This window comes from Pempheris klunzingeri, chromosome 11, assembly GCF_042242105.1.
Source record: "Pempheris klunzingeri isolate RE-2024b chromosome 11, fPemKlu1.hap1, whole genome shotgun sequence".
In the NCBI taxonomy this organism is placed as follows: domain Eukaryota; kingdom Metazoa; phylum Chordata; class Actinopteri; order Acropomatiformes; family Pempheridae; genus Pempheris; species Pempheris klunzingeri.
Window position 1 is genome coordinate 17,883,983 of NC_092022.1, and position 23,379 is coordinate 17,907,361.

The following is a 23,379-nucleotide window of genomic DNA, read 5'->3' on the forward strand; positions in this document are numbered from 1 at the left end:
GAGCCATGTTGATCATTTATTGATTAAGCCTGCCTCTCTAAGCTGTTGGGTGCTTTTTGTGACAAAATACATTTTAATCTATGTTGTGCTGAATAGCCAGTATTAGTGCTGTTTTGCCTGTCCTGTCTAGATCTGAGCAGCTCTTACATAATGCCATTTTGATATCCAGGGATTAGGCCGAGGTCCTCTCCACAGACGGGCTGGCTGCCTCCATCATGTCACCCCAGTGGAAATGACGACTGCTTTTATGGCATTAGAATAAATAAATAAATAAATAAAAATGATTTTTCCAGTGACGTGATGGTCAATTCCTGGTTTATTTTAGTCTTCACAAACTGAGCACAACCCTTTTAGGAGGCCGTAATCATATTGGTAACTCAGTCATGAACCCTACCTGACAGGGAGTGAGCAATGAAGATTATAATGCGTAGTGGTAAGATTATAATGCCGCTGGACCAAACCAGCACAGGAAAGGGCGGCAGGTTACAGTAATAAGTGATGAGTTTAGATAAATGAGTGTGCTGCCGAGATCGGAGGACATGAGCAGGTGCAGCGGCCTCGCACTGGGAGCGTGGTAGCACGTACAGGTAACAGGTAAACGCTGCCCAGCAGAGCTCCTAAAGAGGTGGAGCGCTGCTGCGTAAACACAGGACCTCACTGTGTACTCTGTAAACCCAGTAGCCCTTGCCCTCTTGAGAAAAGCAAGCAATTAGTTTGAGCCTGTGGGCTCAGACACATGGAGTGTGATACGCACGATGAGTGAATCTCAACAGATAAATACTGACAGTAGCTGCGGTTCGTTTCATGTGCAGAGAAGACGCGTATTCGCAGATAGGAGCACGTATAGACTTAGAGGATTCATTCACCTGCAAACTCGCATGGCGCTGCAGGTTTCGCTTTTGTCTGATGGCTGTTTTTGCTTGATCAGTGAGAGTAATGTAAACAGAGCTGAGCGCTATGAGCCATCTGCCTAATGTCACTGTGGCCTATATCTGTCCTGCTCTCCCTCTCTCTGCAGATCTCACTCACTCGCACTCTTCTATCCTCACATTGTCTTTTTCCTTCCTCATCCTGCTCCTTACCACTAATTTCCTTCCTGCCCTCAACATCTGTCAGTCTTCCATTTTATCTGTTGTCCATTATGTCGCTGTTCTATTTTTTACCTCAGTCCTTGTTTGCTTTCTTTTTAAACTCACATGTCCGTCACCCATCTGTTTCTATTCTTGTGTCTGTGATACTCTGTAAACTATGCCACCTTGGGCCACCTTTATTGGTGTGAATGCTGAAAGCATTCACACCTGTTGTTATGTTCTTCTGTTCCAAAAAGTTTATATATTATTCTTATTCTTCCGCCGCATTTTTTGCCGCGATTCAGCCCCCAAACCGCTCAAGGTAGAAACTTCATTCCAATGGAGGACGTGCAGCTCAATCGGGAATCGAGGGCAATGACTTTTCACATCTGTAATATTTACAGTTTCCATAATATTCCATATTAACTGTCAAAATTTCCCCATAGGAATGAATGGAGAGTAGCTTCCAAATCTGAAATTTCTTCACCCGACTTCTAGCCCTCACAGCTCCTTCATACGTTTACCTCCTTTGTGCCATTCACCATTTCATCACAGTCGTCTTTTAAAAAAATAAAGTTTCTCCCTCCTATTTCTCATTTTACATGAGTGTGTAGAGCAGTGACGTCATCGCTAGAGCGTGGAGGAGCAGAAAAATCACATGAAGCTTTTGTCTTTAACTCGCTGCTTTGTCCGAACCGTTTCACCCACAGTCACAGTTTATCACTCAAAATGTAGCTTAAGTCTTTGGACACGCAGTCATGTGGCTCACAACACACAGAAACGCATGCAGCGTGTCCCACGAGCCTCGGAGCGACGGGAGCGCGGACCGAACGGCTCATTGACTGCCATGTTAAAATGACAGAGGAGGGAGGGAGAGAGAAACACTTCTCTTACCTGCTATCAAGCGCTCATTTCACCAGATAGAGACCTTAGCTTACATCTACGTGTTCAGGAGAATCTCTTATGTCCACTGGTCTGCACTTTATGACTGTGACATGGACCGGTTTGAATAAAACCTGCATTTTCAGAGGTCTCTGTAAGACGGAGCTCAGCTGACTGAAGGAGCTCCAGCAGAGCTCCGACGAGGGGCGTTCAGGGACAGTCGGACATTCCAGTGTTCTCTTGGTAAAAGTGTCTCCTCACCATGTGCTCAGTTTTTACAATGAAAACAGTACCATCAGTAAGGGAGCACGAGAGGAGCAGCAGGATATTACTGACGTTTGAGCCACCAGGTGGCAGCAGAGCTGCGTGAAAGGAGCAGCGCAACATTAGAGCAGCATCTCAGCGTGACAGTGGCGGAGCGGCATGGCGGCGGCAGCAGACAGCATTCACACCGCAATTTCTCCAGAAATTGCACTTTCTAGTTCTCTACTGCTATTCTCATTATTTCTTTGTAGCCACCTCATATACTTTTTGTTAATTCATTCTCTTTGTTAACATGAGTTCCCCTTAAATGCGTTTATTGTGATTAATATTTAGACAGTAGAACAAATTTCAAAGTAAGAGTCAAAGGTTTTTAGCAAATATTCTAAATTTATCATCATTGTTTGTCCTGCCGTATATACTATGTTAAGAGTAAGATGATTCAAACACAACCCTTTTTTTCTACATTTAGACTGCTTTTCTACACCTTTGGCTAACCTTTTCAGTGAAATATCAATAAGTAAAGGGACCATGGTGATCAAAACACTTGAGCATCAGCAGTAAACTCCTGTCCAGGTTTAGAACATTTAGAATATTGATACTAGAAATTGGAAATGTATTTAGATAAATAGTTAAAGTTATACCAAAAGTCTTGATCGAAAATTCCATGTGAGGCAATATTGATTATTTAAACTTGTCTGGGAAACAGGACACATCACTGTCAGTGAAACCATCCGACCAGACAGTTTTAACCCGATTCATTAAGTCATTTTTATGTATCATCTATACAAAAGTGATAAATAAGCTGTAAATACAGGAACCCGTGAAAGAGAGGCTGGAAGTAAACACCACAGAGAATAAATAGACAACAGTTGACATTTCATACTGCAATAAAAATAAATCACGTAAATCAAAGTCATTACAAATTATTTGTAAATGCATTCAGTTAATTTATAGCTTATCAGTAAACAAAGGAAGTCAAGCTCAAAAATGACTCTCTGGAGGATGTTAGTGAATTTGTTCTTATAACACTGAGCTTTTTCCTCAAAAAGGAAGCCAGTGTACAAATTCAGCACATAACATGTTACAAATATCCTTTAACACTATTGAGCTCAACAGCTAGAAGATTATTAAAATGAGAACATGTGAATGAATTTCAAAAAATTCAAAAAATATATTCACAAAAATGAAACAAATTGTACTCAAAACATCTTTCACGTATATCATAAGGTGTGGTAAATTGTAGCTTCTCTTTAATGTTTTGAGCGTCTAATGGACTACAACTGGACTGAAACCACACACCAAAGCATCATTTATTAGGATGAGGGTTAAAAACAGAATAAAAATGGTACCAGTGAACATGGAACAAGAGCTGCCCTTTCTTTTCATGTACAGAGTTGTTATATGCGTGCTAAAAATGTGAATTGAAGGTCCAGTTACAGTTGCTTTTGTGTAATTTCATTTTCACCCAGGAGATGTCAGTGTGCACACAATTGTGGCAACAGACTCATACTGTACAAGTATTGATCATAAATACTTATGAGCAGAAAGATTGAGAACTGCAGCGTAAAATAGCAAAAACCCTGTTTGAATTGAGGCTTCAGACTCTGTTCTTTGCTCCTGTTGATGTTTGATACAGGATGTATCATCTCTGGGGATGATTCCCTCTGGTTCACACTCTCCTCACACACAGACAGACAAAGCAAAATTAAACTGGTACATTTAAAAGAACCGGAATAATATTTCATATTTACAGGAAGGTTTGACACAAATATTTGGATTCACATGAACATGTTTCACTTTTTCATTAACTGACTGAATACATCTTCTGAATATATCTGTCTTCCAATCCTGATGACGTGGTTTTAAGACATCTGCGCTGCAACAACGACGATGCTGTGAGTGCGAGATGGGTCTAATAAAACCTTGCTAACAATCTGTGTCAGACGTTACGCTGTCTCATAGTGTGATCTAGGACCAGATTTGGGTGACAACCAAAGACTGTTTTCATGATTGTCAACTTCCCTCTCAGGCAGCCCAGTGTGGCCCTAATGCACATACAGTGTGTCAAGTGACTCGTGAGAGACCTGAAACACAGATGTTTGAGAAAAGAGATAAATAATCGAATGAAATTCATGCCACCTGTAGTATAATTTAACCCTTACAAAGAGTACAATAAAAGCCTGTCACCAGTAAATGTTTTTATGTATTTTTATGTAACCATATTCCAGTAAAGTAAACCACTGGAGATGTACTGTAGGCTGTACTCTGTGTCTATCTCTGTCAACATCACCGTCAATAAAACCAGTCAACCAGACATGTAAAAAAGACATCCTGTCTTTTTTTTTTTTCAAAGGTGAAATCATTTAAATGTGAACATCTTCCCCTGTGTTCTTTTCCTTTCTAATTCATGAAACCATCTTGTCCCGTAAGCAATAACAACCCACATTGGTACATGAGACCATTGAAACGTGTCTGATTTGATGAGAAAGCACCGTTGGTGATCTATTTTATACCATCTTCCTCTGTTATCTAACAGAATTAACAGAATATCCCATCCTCGTGTCTTTAATCTTTATCTCTCTTCTCCCCAGGTGAGTGCTAATGTCCTGATCTTCCTGTGCACTAACATCATTGGAATCTGTACCCACTACCCTGCCGAGGTTTCCCAGAGACAAGCCTTCCAGGAGACCAGAGGATACATCCAGGCCAGACTACACCTGCAGAGGGAGAATCAACAACAGGTAAACCTGCACACACACACACACGTACATGTAAATGCGTATACACTTGTGTCTATATGTATATAAAGAAGGATTGAATTGGCCAGGATATTAGTCTGCTCACACTTTGTCAAAACATTCTTTGGTGTTAAACATCAATTAAATACTTCAATTGAAGAAGAACAGAAATCCCACATTTGTGCAGCTTTCCCAGGTTTGTCTGAACTGCTGCATGAATCAGAAAAAACAGTGGACTCAGACTGTAGTTTTTGGAAAATGTTACTTAAACAGGAGTAAACAGTGCAGTTACTGGGCAGTGTTTCCACCCACAAATTTACACACATTAGTTGTGCTGATGAGTATTGTGTGTATTTGATCAACTCAAAATAAACAACACTGCTCAAGTTCATCATAATTAAGGAACATGTCAGCCAGTGTGGCCCATTGATGGGTTTTTGGACAACAATGGAGGTCTATGATGCAGAGGAATGAGATATATTAATATATCAGGCTTTGGATACACTGTTAACACTGGTTGTTGTTTTTTTGTCTTTTCATGGAATTATATGGAAAATAAAAAGTATTCCAACCTTTAAAACTAAACCTGGTCCTTCTAACTTTATCCCAAAGCACAGTTTCTGAACTGTCCCCTTGAAGAAATGAAAACTGGTCAAAATGTCCCACTGAATTAAATCTAAAATGCCAAATTGTTGTCACATGATTGGAATAACAAAACTTGACATATTGCACACAGACAGTAATATTGTGAATGACACAATCTGCATTTTGCTTCCTTTTTTGTCTGTTTTCCAGGAGCGTCTGTTGCTTTCAGTGTTGCCAAGGCATGTTGCCATGGAGATGAAGGCTGACATCAATGCCAAGAAGGAAGACATGATGTTCCATAAGATCTATATACAGAAACATGACAATGTCAGGTCAGCCGGGACTCTTGGTGCTTAATTTCATGTTTTACCCATGAATCCAAATTCCACTTCATGAAGCTTGTTTTCTGTGTAGCAGAGGGCATTTCTGTGTAAGATAAACATTTAGGTCATGATATGATCTATTATGATGCGTCATCCTCCAAATATTATAATGCATATTAAGGTTTATTACTGAACCCCATAAAACTCAACACATAACAAACACTTTTTTTCTCCTTAAGACACACAAACACTCTCACACAGGCACGCTCACAGAGTCAGAAGAGGGTAGAGTGGTTTGGCAGAGTGGAGGCTAATTAACACTAGAGAGGGAATACTTAATCACCAGCAGCCAAGATAAGATAATCCCCAAAGATGGAGAGCTTCAGCACACATTCAATTACAGCACTGAGCAAACACACAGTCCCTCTCTTCCACCTCTCACACACACACACACACACACACACACACACACACACACATTATACTGGCACAGATCTCCTTCAGAGGACTTTAAGGTCAAACTTTCAGCCTCTCAAGGTCAGCAGCGCAACAGTAACATAAAACAATATAATACTTTGCAGTTGCTAAAACTTCCAACGCTGAGCCTAAATAAAGATGCCTGATCATCGTCCAGGATTAATTGTGTTTTTCTTTCTGTTTCTCTCTGTCCTTCCACCTCCTGATCTCGCCCTCAGTATTCTGTTTGCCGACATCGAGGGTTTCACCAGCCTGGCCTCTCAGTGCACAGCACAGGAGCTCGTCATGACGCTCAATGAACTCTTTGCCCGTTTCGACAAGCTGGCGTCGGTAAGGAGCACAGACGCGATTTCCCGTCTCCAACGTCTGTGTCCCCCAATTGTTGTGTTGTGTTTTCTGAAAAGGAATAGTTTGAGATTTTGGGAGATGGCTTTAGAGGTCCTGACAGATGGATTTGGTTACCAGAGCCAGGTCAGCTGTTTCCTGTTTCCAATTTTAACACTAAACTGATCGTCTCTTGGCTGTTGCGTCACCTTTACAAACAGATGTGAGAGTGGTATCAATCGTCACATTAACTCTCTGCAAGAAAGTAAACAAGCATATTTTCTAAAATGTCCAACTATTCCTTTATTGTTTTTTCTCCTGAAATGCCTTTAGCAGCCTTGTTTTTTATTTTTTCATCTCTTGTCATCCCTTTTCTCTCTCTTGCTCTCCCTTTCTCAGGAGAACCACTGTCTACGTATTAAAATTTTGGGTGATTGCTACTATTGTGTGTCTGGGCTGCCTGAACCACGGGCTGACCACGCCCACTGCTGTGTGGAGATGGGCGTTGACATGATTGAGGCCATCTCGTGAGTAGAAATAGTGTTTGCATATGTGTGTGTGTGTGTGGTGTTTGTTTTGGAGTTAAAGTGAGTTAAAGTTCTGTCCTGGCGCTGCAGAGGAGACTCTGATCTTCTGGGCTGTGTGTCTGCAGGCTGGTGCGCGAGGTGACAGGGGTCAACGTTAACATGCGCGTCGGCATTCACAGTGGGCGTGTGCACTGCGGCGTGCTGGGACTTAGGAAGTGGCAGTTTGACGTGTGGTCAAATGATGTCACGCTGGCCAATCACATGGAGGCGGGAGGCAAAGCAGGGTGAGGTTCACACACGTTTACAGTTTTACTTATTAGAACAAATATCACGACATACAATATAGCTCATCAACCACAGTAATTAACTGGTCCTTTAAGATTCTTCAGTAAATAATTAAATAATATATGTTTTATATCAGTATATGCAGTATGTAAAAATAATATAAATATTGAATATATACTGAAAAGCACAAAAACTGCCATTTTTTTGGAAGACATTGTGAAATTTTATTTTTATTGTAGTTCATGTCGGTTATTTCCGATAGTGTCCCTGACTCGTATGATTCTGGAGCTGCTACAGTTCGTATGTTCAGACGTGTTCTGTATGTACCAATAAAGCTGCAGGTTTTCTATGAACTTCTTGATCTTTTTTTATCCCTGCAGGCGGATCCACATCACCAAGGCCACCTTGCAATATCTCAATGGAGACTACGAAGTGGAGCCAGGTTTTGGAGGTGAGAGGAACGCGTATCTGAAGGAGAACAGCATCGAGACCTTCCTGGTCCTCGGCTGCAGCCAGAAACGGGTCAGTGCATAAAAACACACTCAGCTCTTTAAGGATATGATGGTTTGCTATAGCATAAAAAAATAAGAAAATATATTCTCAAATTTGCTCTTAAACATTATAATTATATATTACATATATTTATATTTTTTTATATTCCAATTTTATCCCTTATGTTTAAGTTTTATACAAGTAAATCTTTGAATTGAAAATCCAAGAAAGTAGAATAAAAGTTTAATGTGGAATGAAGTCTGTGCTGCCAGTAAACATAATCCACGCAATCACCTTTCCCCCAAAACACATCAGATTAAAAACGTTAAGGAGATGACACATTTGGTGGCAGCAGCCTATGATGATAGAAGGGCCAAGACCAGTAGCTGTCTATAATCTGCAAGCAGGTCCACCGTATATGTCTCTGAACGTTTCTCCCCCAGCAGTTTTAGGAAGTGGAGATAGTTTCTCTACTTGTGTAAGTTTGTACATTTTGCATCAGCAAAAGAAATCAAGTCGTTATATTAATTTTTAAGTAGGATAACAATGTACATCTGTAATATTTTATCAAGAAAGGTTCATTTAACACAAACAACTCATTAACATACACACAAACACCAGTTCAGTTAGCATTTCAAGTTGCATTAAATATTTTCACACCTTCATTTTGTACAATGTAAGTAAATGCTTTTTTTAATTCTTAGACTTTCATTGAATATTAAGTTTTGAGTCATATTCTCAGAATTTTCTCAGAAATTTTCCATTTAGTTTTTCTATAAATTTCTTTACAAATTTTTTATTTTTTTATTGACTTGAAACATTTATGAAAATACCTCATGATTGGTCCACAAACAGATGCGTCCTCACTGAGAAACTTGGTGGGGTCTAGATGCTTTAAGCCGGTGGTGGTGTAAGCGGGCCGAGTGTAATATAAAGAGCCATAGAGGCGTTATAGTTCCAGATGAGAGTGGACAGATTTGTGAATGAACTGCCTAGAAAAGCCAGAATGAAAAAAATGTCACTTATCTTGTCATTCACCGTGTTGTGTTGCGTTGTATGAGAACAGTTGGTCAAGCTTTCATGTTCTTCCCTCTGAGCAGAAGGAGGAGAAGGCGATGATGGCTAAGATGCAGCGGACGAGAGCCAACTCTAATGAAGGGCTGATGCCACGCTGGGTCCCCGACAGAACCTTCTCCAGGACCAAAGACTCCAAAGTCTTCAGACAAATGGTGAGACTCAGCATCAACACACTCCTTCATGGTGACAGGCTGCAGCTTTTCAGCGAGACTCATATTCTTCATCTTTCTTCTTCAGGGGATTGATGAGACCTCCAGTAAAGACAAGTGAGTATGGACTCTTGGTGCTCACACGTGTGAAAACTGCTGCACCGCTTCACTGGATGCCATTAACCCCTTCATCTTTTTTGCAGCCGTGGTGTTCAGGAGGCCATGAACCCGGAGGATGAGGTGGATGAATTTCTGGGGCGAGCCATTGATGCTCGCAGCATCGACCAGCTAAGAAAAGACCACGTTAAGAAGTTCCTGCTCACCTTCCAGACCTCTAGCCTGGAGAAAAAGGTTCAAACTAAAACTCCTGATGGTGATCTGTGCTTCTTCAGCATAAATATAAGCCATGTATGGAGAAGGGACCTGACTTTCTGTTTCTGCTTTTCTGCTGCAGTATTCCAAGAAGGTGGACGATCGTTTTGGAGGCTATGTTGCTTGTACTCTACTAGTATTCTGCTTCATATCCTTCATACAGATTGTTGTCTTTCCACAGTGAGTACTTCACATATGCACACACTGTAGATCACCCAATGTATCCTTTATGTGTTTAAGGCCGCTTTCACACCTGTAGTTTGTAGGGCTGGGTATCAGTACTCAATACGTTTAAGGTACCGACCAAAAAACCCAATACCAAGCAGTGTTCAAACTTCTTCAGTCAAATGATATCTGCATTTGATTCTTTTTGTATACAGATCTAGAAAAAAATGACTTTTTTATGGTTTTGCTTGCAGTCAATCGCCACAAGTGTCGATGTAATGCAACTTGTGATTGGCCCACTACCGCAGCAGCTACAACCCATACAGTCTGTGGTGTGTGGTGAAGTAGAGCACGAGTTGGCCATTCAGCGTGCTGAGAAAGTAGTTTGAAAGTGTGGCTGTACTACATGCCCGTGGCGTGAAGCATAAAACTCAGACAGAAAAAATGCACTGTGCTTGCAAGGCCTTTGGCCAATGATGTACTTGGTGGTATTGGTATCACTTTAAGGGTACTGGTATGGTAATTTTTGAAAACAATACCCAGCCCAGTAGTTTGGTTCATATTAATTACTTATCATTATTTTCAGAGCTATCAAAAACATACCTGACTGTGATGATTATTAGTCCAGACTGCAACAGGATCAGACACAGCCAAAAAAGGTGTCTTGTTCCATAACAGTTAGATTACATGCCCATTTTCCTGCTGTAACACAGTTCTGTAGTTGGTCTGCTTTGTTTTCACATTACCAATTAAATCTACAAGAATCCAAATGGAAGTGGACAACGACCTTCCTTTTCATGGGGTCCCGGTACAAAAGACGTTGGCTGACAGCTCTCAAATCAGCCCAAACGAACCAATCAAACAATTAAATAGTTGTGAATGCACCCTAAATGTTTCTCTCTGCCTGTATTTCTATATTCCTTCTTGCAGCACCCCAGTCATGCTGGGAATCTACATCAGTATCTTCATCATTCTCGCCAACATCCTTTTCATCTGTGCCATATATTCGTGCATCAAGGTAACACAGCTCGTCAAAACAGATATTTTGCTGATGCATCTAAGTATTTGCTTGATGTTTAACATATAAATCATTTATTTTTCCTCTCCCCCCTCTTGTAGCTCTTTCCAGCTGCAATGCAGACTGTTTCAAAGAAGATTGTCCAGTCTCGCACCAACAGCACCCTGGTTGGAGTATTTACCATTATCCTTGTCTTCATCTCTGCCTTTGTTAATATGGTAAGTGGCCCAAACAAAGAGGCAGGCTATCCATACAGTATACCAACCATATATGTTTTAAGCACACAGAATATATGCGTGTGTGTGTATGTTTGGTTTCACTGCAGTTTGCCTGTGACACCAAGAGCTTGGTGCAATGCGTTGCCGAGAAGCTGAACACCTCTGCAGCTCTGGTGACGCCCTGTGTGATCCGCAGCTTGAATGTGTCTGTTGAAGGGGGTCTAGAGATCTGCCCTAGCCAAGGCCCCTCCTGCCCTTTTCCTGAGGTGAGTTCATTGTATGTCACCAGTTCACTGTTTGTGTTCCCTACGCAACTGGTTGAACCATTTCAAAAAGAAAATGTCACATTTGCATTTGTGTTTTCCTGAGATCTGTTGTTGATAATACCTCTTTGTGGTGCCGCTCTCTCGTGTTTGCATGCCAGTATTTCAGCTACAGCGTGCTGCTGACGCTGCTGGCCTGCTCAGTGTTCCTGCAGATCAGCAGCATAGGGAAGCTGGCCCTCATGCTGCTCATCCAGCTCACCTTCCTGCTGCTGGTGGAGTGGCCACAAGTAGCACTATTCGACAACGCAGACCTCTTTGTCACCTCCAATGCCATGTAAGTACCACAGGCTGGATGCTAATACAAGGAGGACTCTGGGTTTTTGTCGGATTTCTAGAAATAGGAAGCTTTTCATGTCTCTGGGTTTTGAACCTGAATACTTTATGAATGAAGAGGAAACATATTTCTGTAGCACCGACCATCAATAAGTATTAAGGGGAATGAAAGTTGGCATTGAGAGTTTGGTCAGAGTAGCTTTTTGTACGTCTTCTTTTATCAGACATTTCGTGATCTAAATTGGGAAAACGTTCCAACTTTAGACCATATTTTGTTAGAAGGAACATTTCTTTATTAGCCCTGATGCAGTGAGCATTTCAGCATCTTTTGTTGTATGAAGGAATGTATTGTTCTGGTATCAGTATCATATTTGTGCCAATGTAAAATGTTACAATACCAATAATAATAATGATAAAATCCCTGTTTGTGCCGTGAATTAAGGCTTTGCATTAAAATTGTCTTGCTATATTTATGATTTTATTCATGATTGATTCATGTCAGAGTTTTGTTTGTTCTAATATACATGTTTATACGTTTGTTTTTTAGTGATTTAAATGAAACTAGTGCTCAATGGTAAGAATATTAAACTTCCCTTTAGATTCAAAAGAAACACTTTTAATGAATTCATATTTGACTGATAATTTGCTTCATTTGTATTGACCAGAATGAACTTTGTCATGTTTGTACTTTTAGGTCCAGTTTCAATGAAACTACAAACCAGTGGTGAGATCACATTCTGTATTACTTGTGAAAGCTTTTATCTCCTATTCTGCCCTCATAGTGCTTTGTTTTCCATTACTCTGACCACGTGTCCATCACTTTGCAGCCCATTTGTTGTGACCAAAGTGTCCCTGAGGGTCATGACTCCAGTGATCCTCACAGTCTTTGTCCTGGCACTGTACCTGCACGCCCAGCAGGTTGAATCTACTGCACGCCTCGACTTCCTGTGGAAATTACAGGTACGGACAGCCTCCACTAGAGGGCAACTTCTGACCACATTAACTAGAGAACAAACTGAAGCCTCACAGTGGTTCATCAGTACAGCACATGATTGAGCTGGTTTATTAATGTGTTATAATAGAGTATCTGCAGTGTCGTCTGGACTTGGCCATAGCAGGCATTTTATTACAGCATTCATACCAGCTGAATATCTCTAATAAAGAACCTTCACTCACAGGCCACAGAGGAGAAGGAGGAAATGGAGGAACTGCAAGCCTACAATCGTCGCCTCCTCCATAACATTTTGCCTAAAGACGTAGCTGCTCACTTCTTGGCGCGTGAGCGGCGTAACGACGAGCTATACTACCAGTCCTGTGAGTGTGTGGCCGTCATGTTCGCCTCCATCAGCAATTTCTCTGAATTCTACGTGGAGCTGGAGGCCAACAACGAGGGAGTGGAGTGTCTCCGGCTGCTCAACGAGATCATTGCAGATTTTGATGAGGTAAGCTTTGTCGAGGCATTTGTGTCTGTCTGCGAAACTGTAGATTTGAGTCTTACAGCTCATTTAGAAAAAGAAATGCACAAATTTTTAAATCGCACCAATGTAATTACCGTCTGCTCTCAGATCATCAGTGAAGAGAAGTACAGGCAGCTAGAGAAGATCAAGACCATTGGTTCCACCTACATGGCGGCCTCAGGTCTCAATGACTCCACCTATGACAAGGAGGGCCGTTCCCACATCACTGCACTGGCCGACTACGCCATGAGACTGAGGGAGCAGATGAAATACATCAACGAGCATTCCTTCAACAACTTCCAGATGAAGATAGGTAAGATCTCCAGCTCAAGATTCAAATGTTTGGAAAATGTTCTTATGTACTCAAGTAATAATCTCGGGGATTTTCAGTTAAATGAATGTCTGTTATCTCACCCAATGTCAGCTGGGATTGGCTCCCGCCTCCCCACGACCCTGAAGGATAAGCGGTATAGACAATGGATGGATGGATGAATGTCTGTTAAGTCACTATCTATTGCTGAATGAGTTCACACAGTAGTGACCGAGCCTATAACCCACTGATAATAGCCCCTGCATTCGCTGTAGTCTTTGGTATTATGAACCAAAGAGTCGACATTCCTGGGAAAATCACAAGTGGCGTCCATCACCCAGTGGTTGGTCAGCCAGAGAACGTTGGAGGAAGCAGCGTACTGTTTTCTCCAGTCTCTGCTCGTGTTGCAAGTAACTGGTTTCTGTGGCTGAACAAAGAAACGATTGATGAATACAGACGATGAAACTTCAACAAGAGCAAAGGAACAAAGTTGATGTTCAGATGAAGAAAAACGAAAAAATGTTTTTGAGTGAGTTTCACTTTTTTTTTTTTTTTTTTTATCACCTATCTCCATGGCTGCCACCAAAGAGAACAAAGCGGAGATCTCCGAGATTGCTACTTTAAACTGTAGCAGCCCGTTGATGTGGCTCAATATTTTTGTCTTTCATTTGCAGGTCTGAACATTGGACCAGTGGTAGCAGGGGTTATTGGTGCACGAAAGCCTCAATATGATATTTGGGGAAACACAGTCAATGTGGCCAGTCGTATGGACAGCACAGGTGTACCTGACCGCATACAGGTAGGTTTTATGTACAGTAATCACCAGTTACATTCAGACCAGACAGGTTTTTAGTAACAACGCAAATTATACACTTTTGAAGTCAAGCAGCCAATAAAGCTGGTCTTTGTCACTATTATATCAATATATTTTAGAATTGAAATGAGGTTGAAACACGTGTACACCAATATATAACGCATTGCCATTCAATACACCAGCTCTGCCATGAATCCAAATTTTATGAAGTTTATAATGTTGAGTTTTTAAAACAACTGTACCGCTGTACATTATCCTGCTTATTACACTGCTTTGTGCTAAAGAAATCAACAATTTACAATTTGACACAAGATGCTGACTTAAAACGATTTTATTAACTGAAAAATGATTTTCTTGAATGCCGTAATTGACCAATCAGAATCGAGTATTCACCAAAGCCGTATAATACATTTTCCATATTTTTTAAAAAATGCAATAACTGATTTTCTGGCCACTTGGCTGCCTATAAACATACACACGGTCATCAGCCGTAATTGGCCCCAATAACCAGGTGTAAATGTCGATTAGAACAGCTGTAAAAGGAGATTTTTATCGTCATGATTTTGCTTTGTGCTCTTAGGAATCTGCCCTTTTCTGTTCTGCTCACAGGTGACCACAGACCTCTACCAGGTGCTTGCAGGCAAAGGGTACGTGCTGGAGTGTCGTGGGGTGGTTAAGGTCAAAGGTAAAGGGGAGATGACGACCTACTTCCTGAACGATGGCCCGCCCAACAGTTAGCAGCCACGGCAGCAGCAGATGCTGGGACGATCCCCACTGCAAGGACACAGCACCACTGAGCAAGGACTCACAGTGCAAGCAAATGGCTAAAAACTACGCCATCACTTGAATCCCAAGCAAAGAGGAAAAAACTTTAAAGACTTCAAAAGGAAAGTGTTCTTGATGAGAGGAAGATGTTCTCGTTTGACAGCCATTTTGGCCCACATACATGTTGAAGGACAAGTGTTTTTCTCATGTCTAGCCTCTCTCTCAGGCTTCTTGAAAGATGCAAAGTCTGTTTATTTAAAACAACGCCTTTTAGCCTGTGTCAAAAGAAGATTAACGCTGTACATAAGGCTACTTTTTATTTTACTTTGTGTTCTTTTTTCTGGTAATTTTTATTTTACATGAATTATGAACAGGTACTCATATTTTGTTTCTGGATTAATTATTTATTTTGATCTCAATGTTTTGTGCAAAAGGTCCTTTATGAAAAAGTGTGAATACATACGTGCACAAATATCCAGTTTATTACACGTCTAAGTGTGTATGTACATGCATATTTGTGTGTGTATGAATATATGTATAAACTGAAGAGGAATATATTGACCAAAGACTAAAGTATTTACTAAAAGCAAGGCAAGACATGTTTGATATGTTCTTGCTAAAGTCAGCAATGATCACCGCCTCTGTTTTTATAGGCAGAAGGCCTGAACCCCTCTGTCTCTTTGCCCAACTGCTGGCAGCAAAGGCTGCTTCATTGTTTTCATAAAATGTGTGAAATTATTTTATTTTATCTGTCATTCAGACAGCAGAGAGCTGATCACTTTAACTCTAAATTATAATGTTGCCCTCGACCTTGAGACAGTACGACTAAAGACGACAAAGGATGTTATTAGAAGGTTATATCTGAAATCTATATTTTTATCTCCACTCTCTGAGGAGTAGAAGTAGCTCCAGCTGGGATCATCCTCATTTTATGTCAGACTGGTTCCTCAGAGCTTGAGCAGCCAGCGTACAGCTGGTGTCGGCCGTAACAGTATATTGTCATCGACTGCTCCTTCCCTTTCACAGAAGTATTTTTTGGTGCACATGGAAATGAAGGAACTTAGATCAGCTAGTTGTTCCACAGCCATTGGTGGGGGTTAAGGGGTGTAGGGGGCCTGGGGGGGGGGGCACCTTGGATTTCAGCGCAGTGGTACCACAAGGCCTGATTCTTCTATGAAGAAGAAATAGATGAAGGAAAGAAATATATATTGATTTTGACTGAATACTGTGCTTTGTAATCCTGAAGGGGCATAACTATTTTCACTGTGAGGTTTTTATGATACAACAAAACTGCTTTCTTGCCAAACATAACTGCTTCGAAGCATGTCTGATTGTGGTATCTCGTTTTCATTTTTGTTTGTTTTAACGTAGGGTATTTTGTATCACTTCTGTATCCATTATTTGTATATTCTTAATGTTGTTATTATTATTATTATTATTATGATGATTCTGATTAATTATTATGCTTATTATGATGATTCCATTCCAATGAAAAGGATCAAAGACCAGCACGCTTTCTTGTAAAATGCCAGTTGTAAAGCTCAAGCTCACTGGTACCAACTGATCAACTGCAGCCAATGAATCCAGCTGTTCAATCCTAATGTACAATACAGTATTTCAACTGGCCACAGGCGTCATCATGTATAGTCTGTAATAACCAACAGCTGCCTTTGCAGCAGAGCCCGGGTGGTGTATGCTCACCTTAGCATAGCAGTAAACACACACATATACAGATGATTCACTGTGCTTTTTTTTATTTATGCCACTACTGCAGTATTGTAAATCTCAGTCAGGCTTTAAGGTGACCTCTCCCTTCCACACATCAACTAACAAATGACATCCCTGGTATTTACACTATGTGAAGATGAGGACAAGGCAGAATTAGCAGACCTGCACATTTACTGTATTTCTTGTATTATCCCCCCCCCTTACTCAGTCTTTCAGCGAAAAGTGGAAGTACTAGTTGCTGAGTTTGATTGCCTTAAGTTAATATAAAAGAAATCATAGAGTAACACTGAACAGGAACTGTGCCTGCTTGCCCTGTGTGGACTGCTGATGTTCGGACTGAGAGAAAGGGATAAGGGCTTGTCGAGAATAATTTTCGGTAAACATTCTCACCACTGCAATGATCTTGGCTTCTCCAGCTTCAGCTTTTGTAATTGGGAGAATCGACCCTGATTTAGCTCTTCCGCCACATTCAACAAAGGCAACCAACAGTTGATCATGTTTGTACCAAAGCCAGCTCACGCAGCCTTGTGCTATTGGTCCCTCCTGTGCAATGATATTTGGCCTCGGGCGTGGTGGGAGCACCAGAGGACAGTAATGTAGTGGAGATCACCAACTATCACGTGAACTGTGACCAATGAAGAGTGATCCATATGAGCAAGAGTTGGACATAAGTTTATTAAAAAATGTGCATTGTATGTATTCTATTTCTATTGGCTGTCCATAGACTTGTGTTGATTGTTAACTCTTGGGATGTTTTGGGGGGGGGACAGGAGAGGGGAGGAGGGTTGTCCCCATACTACTGAAACAGTGTTTTGCTCAGGCCTGATGAATCCTTCCGTATTTGTTTTTGTTTTATTTGTATTTTCCCTGAGTTGGAGGAGTTGAAAGGGGAGTGTTTTGCAAAGTTGAAGGACATGAAGAGTTGAGGACTATGACAAAGAGAAAAATAACATTTCCCCTTGAAGAAAAAAATAAAAAAAATCAATGGCTGCTGTGTGTTTTCATATATTTACTAATGTTAAATGTACCGTCAAATATGTATTACCTGTGGTTTGCAGGAATGGAGGCCTTTCATAAATGCCGTTATGAAGTGGTTTACCTGTCAATATACACATACGGAATAACCAAAGCTAAATTCTTTTACATTTTAGAAGCAAGCATTGACATTCTGTATGTGCTGACTGCATCCAGTGGCTCAGCAAGTGTGCTTACAGGCCACTACATGTCCACAAACTTTAACTTTTTTTTTTTACATAAGCAGCACCTTTATTGTGTACATTAGATGACACAATGCTGCAAAAAAAAAAAATTCTCAAAGGTCGATGACAGTTATTGTAAGACACATAAAAAAGAGATGCCTCGGTGTTCACCAGTTGTGATGTTTACTGTGAAATGAACAGCGAGGCTTCTTGCAGCCACCACCGTTTTTGGACCCGTGGGGAGTTGGACCACCCAAACAAGGACACTGTCACTGACTGAAAGCACCTGAGACCAAACCAAGCCTCAGTCCAAACTGCACCATCTACAGGCAGGTTATGGTGAGTAACAGCCTTTGTGACACGAATTTTGACACTTCTAGTTAGTTCTTTTCAATTGGTTGAGTTACCAAAGTCAACTCTGGCAGCAATATAAAGTCTGTTTTCAATTATGACTATGAATCATTATATTCAAAATTCAGACATAGTTACATTCTTTTCCTCTAGAGAGCAGTACAGTCTCATTATCCCTACGGACCACTACCACAGTGCATTTGAACCAACAAGGCTGGACCCATACAGAGGTGGCAAGTTGATTTCTTACCATATAAAATCTATCAAATTGACTAAGTATTTGTTTTTGCTCGTTTGACACTGAATACTGCTTTAAATATTCTCCTAATAAGCCTAAAATGCTTTGTATATTCACACTTCCAGATGTTGTTTATAAAACTGTGAGCATAGCCTATCATAAAACTAGATTTCTTCATAAGAAAAAATGGAAAGAATCGGCAAAATAAATCATAGAAATTTGTGAATCTGTTGTCAGTTTTATTTCAGATATTCACATTGAAACTGATGCTAATTATGGTGTGTGTGTGTGTAAAGACTGAACAAGAAATAAAAATGGAGAGGGCTGTCAGAACAGGCTGAACTCCCCGTCTGTCACTGACATTTCTTTAACAAACCTGTAAAAGAAGAAGTGGATTACACTCACAGATATCTAGATTTTATATTAAAATAATCCAACACTAGATTTAGAAATGGTACCTACCTTGTCATCTCACTGTTCTTTCGGGGAAACCGTTTGACTTGTGTCCACGGCTCAGGACTCTTGGACAGCATCCATCCATACTGCTGGTTGTTCGTCACAGGCATCATGTACAGCTGGTCAGGAGCTGGGGAAGAGAGGACACTTTCATTCGTTGTCACAGGTCCTCAACTAAATGTACTTGACTTGTTGCCAGGAATACAGCTGGGATTTGAATCCAATGTAATCCTTGAAGGGATAGTACAGATTTACTAAGTGGGGCTGTATGAAGAAGTTGTCCAAAAGTGGTTTATGCACTACTGTGGATGGAGGCCGCACCAAAACGTATTTTAGGCCCACTTCAACCTAAAACTAATCTAACTACCTAAAATCAGTCAACCCTAAGAAAAAATCAGCATCAGTTTAAGTGTACACTATATTTAGAATATTTTCACAGCTTTTTTTAATGGGGAAGTGAAGCCGTTCTTGCTTTCTGTTCACTCTCTTCAAAGTCACCAGATTATTGACAAGAACTGACATGCAAAAAGAAATCATAGAATGATAAAATGATTTGTTGATCGAGACCAGAAAGTCACTTGTCCCACCAGGTAAAATGAGTGTTTTTGCTAATGGAGTCTGGTGGCTCAGAAACAAACAAAGAGAAAGGATGTCCAGCTCCAGTTCCCCATCGAAAGGGCTGTCTGAAACAAGCTAAAGTTGTGAAATATTTCAAATATTGCATACACTAAAACAGATTTCTTTTAGGTTGACTTTTTTTGATAGCTTCTCCAAACTGGAGTAGTGCCCGCTGCCATCTACTCTAGGTAATAAACCAGCTATGGATAAGTTCTTCCTACAACCCACTTAAAAAAAAATCTAAATGATCCCTTCAATGTCTAATTTTCAATGTCTACTCACATCTGGGTGTTTGAACCCGTTTGACCATCTCTTTGTATCGCTCATGGCTCCCGTGGTGTATGTCAGTGCTGTAGGGGAGAGGCTGGCGGTAAACACTGCATATGTCTGTACATTTGAGGGGTCCCTGTTGTTCCTGAAGAGCTGGAGGCTGTCCTGCTGTGATGTTTATCCCACCATCTGTAAAGAGATATGTTACTATAGTAAATGCTGCTCATTGTTTTGATGATAACAATGCTAAAATATAGCATGTTTTATACAGCGTCAAGGGCTCTAAGAGATGCCCTAGTATTTGTTTTATGCATGGCTACCCCAAATGAAAAAATACACTGGACAGTTGCATTAAATATTACAACAGAAACATAACATAAAAGCTATAAGTTTTATGACTCATTTACTTGTCAAATATTGCAGGTAACATTTTAGTGGGATTTAAGTCTGCCACATGTTGTAAAGCCTCTCCAGGACAACAAACAGCAACTTGCTAGCTCATATTAGCAAACATTATCTTGAAGACTGTAAATAAGAAGATAATATAGTGTTTAAGACTTACAGTCTGTGGTCACTTGGCTCTATATGTAGCCGCTTAAAGCCTTGTTTAACAGCCTGAATGGTTTTTGTTGTCGTTGTTGTTATCTGTCAGTGAGCTAAAGGCTCCGTTTTCTCTGTGGCTGTAAGTTAGCTTCAGTTAAATACCGGCTCCTCTTACCCTGACGACGAGACGCTCCTCTGGGATTCACTATCATTTTGTCGCCTATTGGGCTTTGATACCCCAGGTGTGTTAGACCGAAGAAGGCCATGGTTAGGCAAAGTTTCTCTCTGACCCGATAAACAACCCGTGAGAGACGCAGACAGACAAACAGACAGACAGACAGACAGACAGACAGACAGGCAGCCCGTAAATAAATCACAACTCACGGTTTGGCGTAACCATGGAAACGTGTCCATGAGATGAATGTCTAAACTCAATTTTATTAAACAACTTAAACAAATACACATGCAAACAAACAAGCAAATAAAATGAACGTGAATACACATATGTGATGTGTTTTTATGACAGAAAACAAATGTTATCGTGCTGAAGTCTTCTTTCAGCCTACCACACCGTTACTACAGCAACCAGCCACCCAGGGACGATCCACGAGCTCGGTTCCGGTCAGACGCCATCTTGTTTTCACACCACATGGACTTAAACGTAATTGATGGAAGAAAGGTTCTGTGTCTGAGGCACGCAATCAAATGTGATAGAGCAACCCTGAGCCGTCATGATGTGATTTTATATGTACTATACAGTGACATCTTATATAATCAATAAACTCTGATCACACGGTTTTAGTAGTTTTGCACTCACGCTGATATTTAGGTGACACGTCTTATTACCGCTGTAGCTGCCACTTGAAAATCTTTACCATCAATGTAAATAAAATGTGATATAATGAAGTCTGGGTGAGTTATCACAACTGTGTTTTAAGCTCATATTGGACCAGTTTGAGCAGTTCTTGTTTTGATCGGAGACACACCAAGCAGGCCACACAGGTTTATCTAAACATCTGACTGATCTCCATCATTATAAACTGTGACACAGGAGGAAGGATGTCTTCATGTCCTGCAGCCAAAGTAGAAAGTTGGCTACCCATTCAAAAGATTTTTTAAATATAAGGCCTGTATGGAAGTGTCTTATCTTACAACCTAAAAGATTTTTGCTACTTTCAATAAACTGTACAGTAGGGCTACTGTACTCAAAACTATAAGGATGTGGACGGTGGACATAATACCTAGCTGTTTCTAGGTATTCTTTATGAAGAAATGTTTGCATAATAGAACAGCAAAAACCAGTCCAATTTTACTGGCCTACATGTCTAATACTCATTTGCCATGAATATTAGACACTACAGACCAGTAAAAACACAAATAAGTACTTTAGTACTTTGTATCTAAAATCTACAGTATCAGTATAAAGGATTCTTATTAATAAGATGTTTTATGCTTTCTATAATGATGTATTGTATTTAATTTTTCATTTGTTTGCCAATGATTGCATCTCCCTGCACCGTCATGTGGACACACTCAGTCAGAGTGAGTACACCCATTGTTCATTATCTCAGTGGATCAAGGTCAGTAACTGCTGACACTGACATATGATTCTGCAGGAAATGTACATCTGATACCTGTTAACTGTCAGTTTGGCTCTGACAGCTCCTTAGACCAAAAGTTTCCCTGTTGTCCTGACCTCCCTACCACCAGTGTTATCATAGTGTTTCATAATGAGACCTGGTCCACTCTGCTGAGGACGGTCTACAGTGTCTTACACACAGCTCCTGCAGCCCTGCTCACAGAGATCATACTGGTAGATGATGCCAGCACAGATGGTGAGTGTTCAGTCCTCAACCCTGTTCACAGGATTCAAATGAATAGACAGATACTATAATTTCTGTATTAAAAGTAAAAGTACTGAGAGGATCAAAAAGGCCGCTGTAAGTCTTGTACTGTATATTGCATCTTTAAATTATTAATGCATTGATGCATTAATGTTTAAGAAGCATTTTGTTGTTGCAGTTGTTCAAGATGGTGCTAATAACTATTTTACAGAATGTTAGGAAGTTGAATCTATTACTTTGGATCATATTTTATAAGCTTATGGCATGTTTTGTTAAACTTTGTTAACCACTTGTTTGCAAAATGTAATCAAATAAAAAGTTGATATTTCCCCCTGAAATGTAGTGTAGTGACATGAAACCCACTGTACCTGCTGAAGACGGCAGACAGACACAGTTCATAACTAGCTGGTGGGCATAGTGGAGTAGATATTAGAGTTAGATATTTCAGGGGTAGGTGGAAACCAAAAACAGAGCTAAAAGAGAGTCAATACTGGACTTAAATACATCAGATGGCCAGAAACACAACCTCTAATGAATGATAAATTTGCCGGATTTGTACATGGGCAACCCTCTGCTAACAAGACTTCCAGATCAACTTGAGACATTATAACATGACAATGTTGTGCTCACAGCTTCTTTCATCGGCCCCTTAGTGGTCAGAAATCAGTTATTGAAGCGATTCAACAAATAAAACAATCTCTTCTGTATTATCTTGAATATGTGTGATAATAGATTTGCTCTTTAACTCTGTTGCTGTTATCCACAGGCACAATTACCACAATAACTTAACTGATTTCATCACAGTTTGGATTTCTCCCTCCCCTCGTTTACTTGTTGACACCTCTTTCTTTAGATCCCCTAGATATCTATGTACGGCAGCTGTGTTACATGGGCATGGTAAACTGCAATACAGTTTAAAATGTAATTGATGGAAATGTTATCAGGGATTATTTTTACCCATTTTAAAAATACTATTTCTCTGTGTGTAGTATTGCGGCTCAGCACCAGCATTGAGCTTACAGCGACATTGTGTTTATGTGCAACCTCTGGACAAACTCTGGTATCTCTTGAACTCTGTTGATTGAAAGGAAAAGTAACCAGAGCAGCGCCTAAGCAAGTGTGGATCTTCACACAGGTACAATGTGTATTTCTACATCAGCTCAAACTCTGAAGCAACTGATGTTACAGCACTGTCCCAATCTCTATTTCCTCCTTCTTTTC

General features: G+C 40.4%; 2 protein-coding genes across 2 annotated transcripts in view; one reads left to right on the top strand and one right to left on the bottom strand.

Annotated features, from left to right (window-relative positions):
• adcy6a (adenylate cyclase 6a) overlaps positions 1 to 15,999 on the top strand; it is a 32,446-nt gene extending 16,447 nt beyond the window's left edge. The window contains exons 4-24 of the mRNA XM_070839321.1: positions 4,808 to 4,957; positions 5,750 to 5,871; positions 6,558 to 6,669; positions 7,063 to 7,190; positions 7,316 to 7,474; positions 7,856 to 7,997; positions 9,068 to 9,196; positions 9,282 to 9,310; positions 9,397 to 9,544; positions 9,648 to 9,745; positions 10,661 to 10,748; positions 10,850 to 10,966; positions 11,074 to 11,232; positions 11,391 to 11,566; positions 12,113 to 12,139; positions 12,260 to 12,289; positions 12,393 to 12,525; positions 12,744 to 13,007; positions 13,131 to 13,335; positions 14,007 to 14,131; positions 14,756 to 15,999. Of these exons, the coding sequence (XP_070695422.1) occupies positions 4,808 to 4,957; positions 5,750 to 5,871; positions 6,558 to 6,669; positions 7,063 to 7,190; positions 7,316 to 7,474; positions 7,856 to 7,997; positions 9,068 to 9,196; positions 9,282 to 9,310; positions 9,397 to 9,544; positions 9,648 to 9,745; positions 10,661 to 10,748; positions 10,850 to 10,966; positions 11,074 to 11,232; positions 11,391 to 11,566; positions 12,113 to 12,139; positions 12,260 to 12,289; positions 12,393 to 12,525; positions 12,744 to 13,007; positions 13,131 to 13,335; positions 14,007 to 14,131; positions 14,756 to 14,884 (2,670 nt within the window). The 3' untranslated portion in view covers positions 14,885 to 15,999. The remainder of the gene's footprint in view (positions 1 to 4,807; positions 4,958 to 5,749; positions 5,872 to 6,557; positions 6,670 to 7,062; positions 7,191 to 7,315; positions 7,475 to 7,855; positions 7,998 to 9,067; positions 9,197 to 9,281; positions 9,311 to 9,396; positions 9,545 to 9,647; positions 9,746 to 10,660; positions 10,749 to 10,849; positions 10,967 to 11,073; positions 11,233 to 11,390; positions 11,567 to 12,112; positions 12,140 to 12,259; positions 12,290 to 12,392; positions 12,526 to 12,743; positions 13,008 to 13,130; positions 13,336 to 14,006; positions 14,132 to 14,755) is intronic.
• A 2,755-nt stretch (positions 16,000 to 18,754) lies between these two features.
• LOC139209310 (sperm microtubule inner protein 11) lies at positions 18,755 to 20,580 on the bottom strand. The gene is made up of 4 exons (XM_070838960.1): positions 20,490 to 20,580; positions 19,784 to 19,960; positions 18,890 to 19,013; positions 18,755 to 18,803 (listed from the first exon to the last, which is right to left on the bottom strand). Exons 1-4 carry the CDS (start codon positions 20,578 to 20,580, stop codon positions 18,755 to 18,757), a joined length of 441 nt encoding a protein of 146 aa, XP_070695061.1.
• Between the last annotated feature and the right edge of the window lie 2,799 nt (positions 20,581 to 23,379).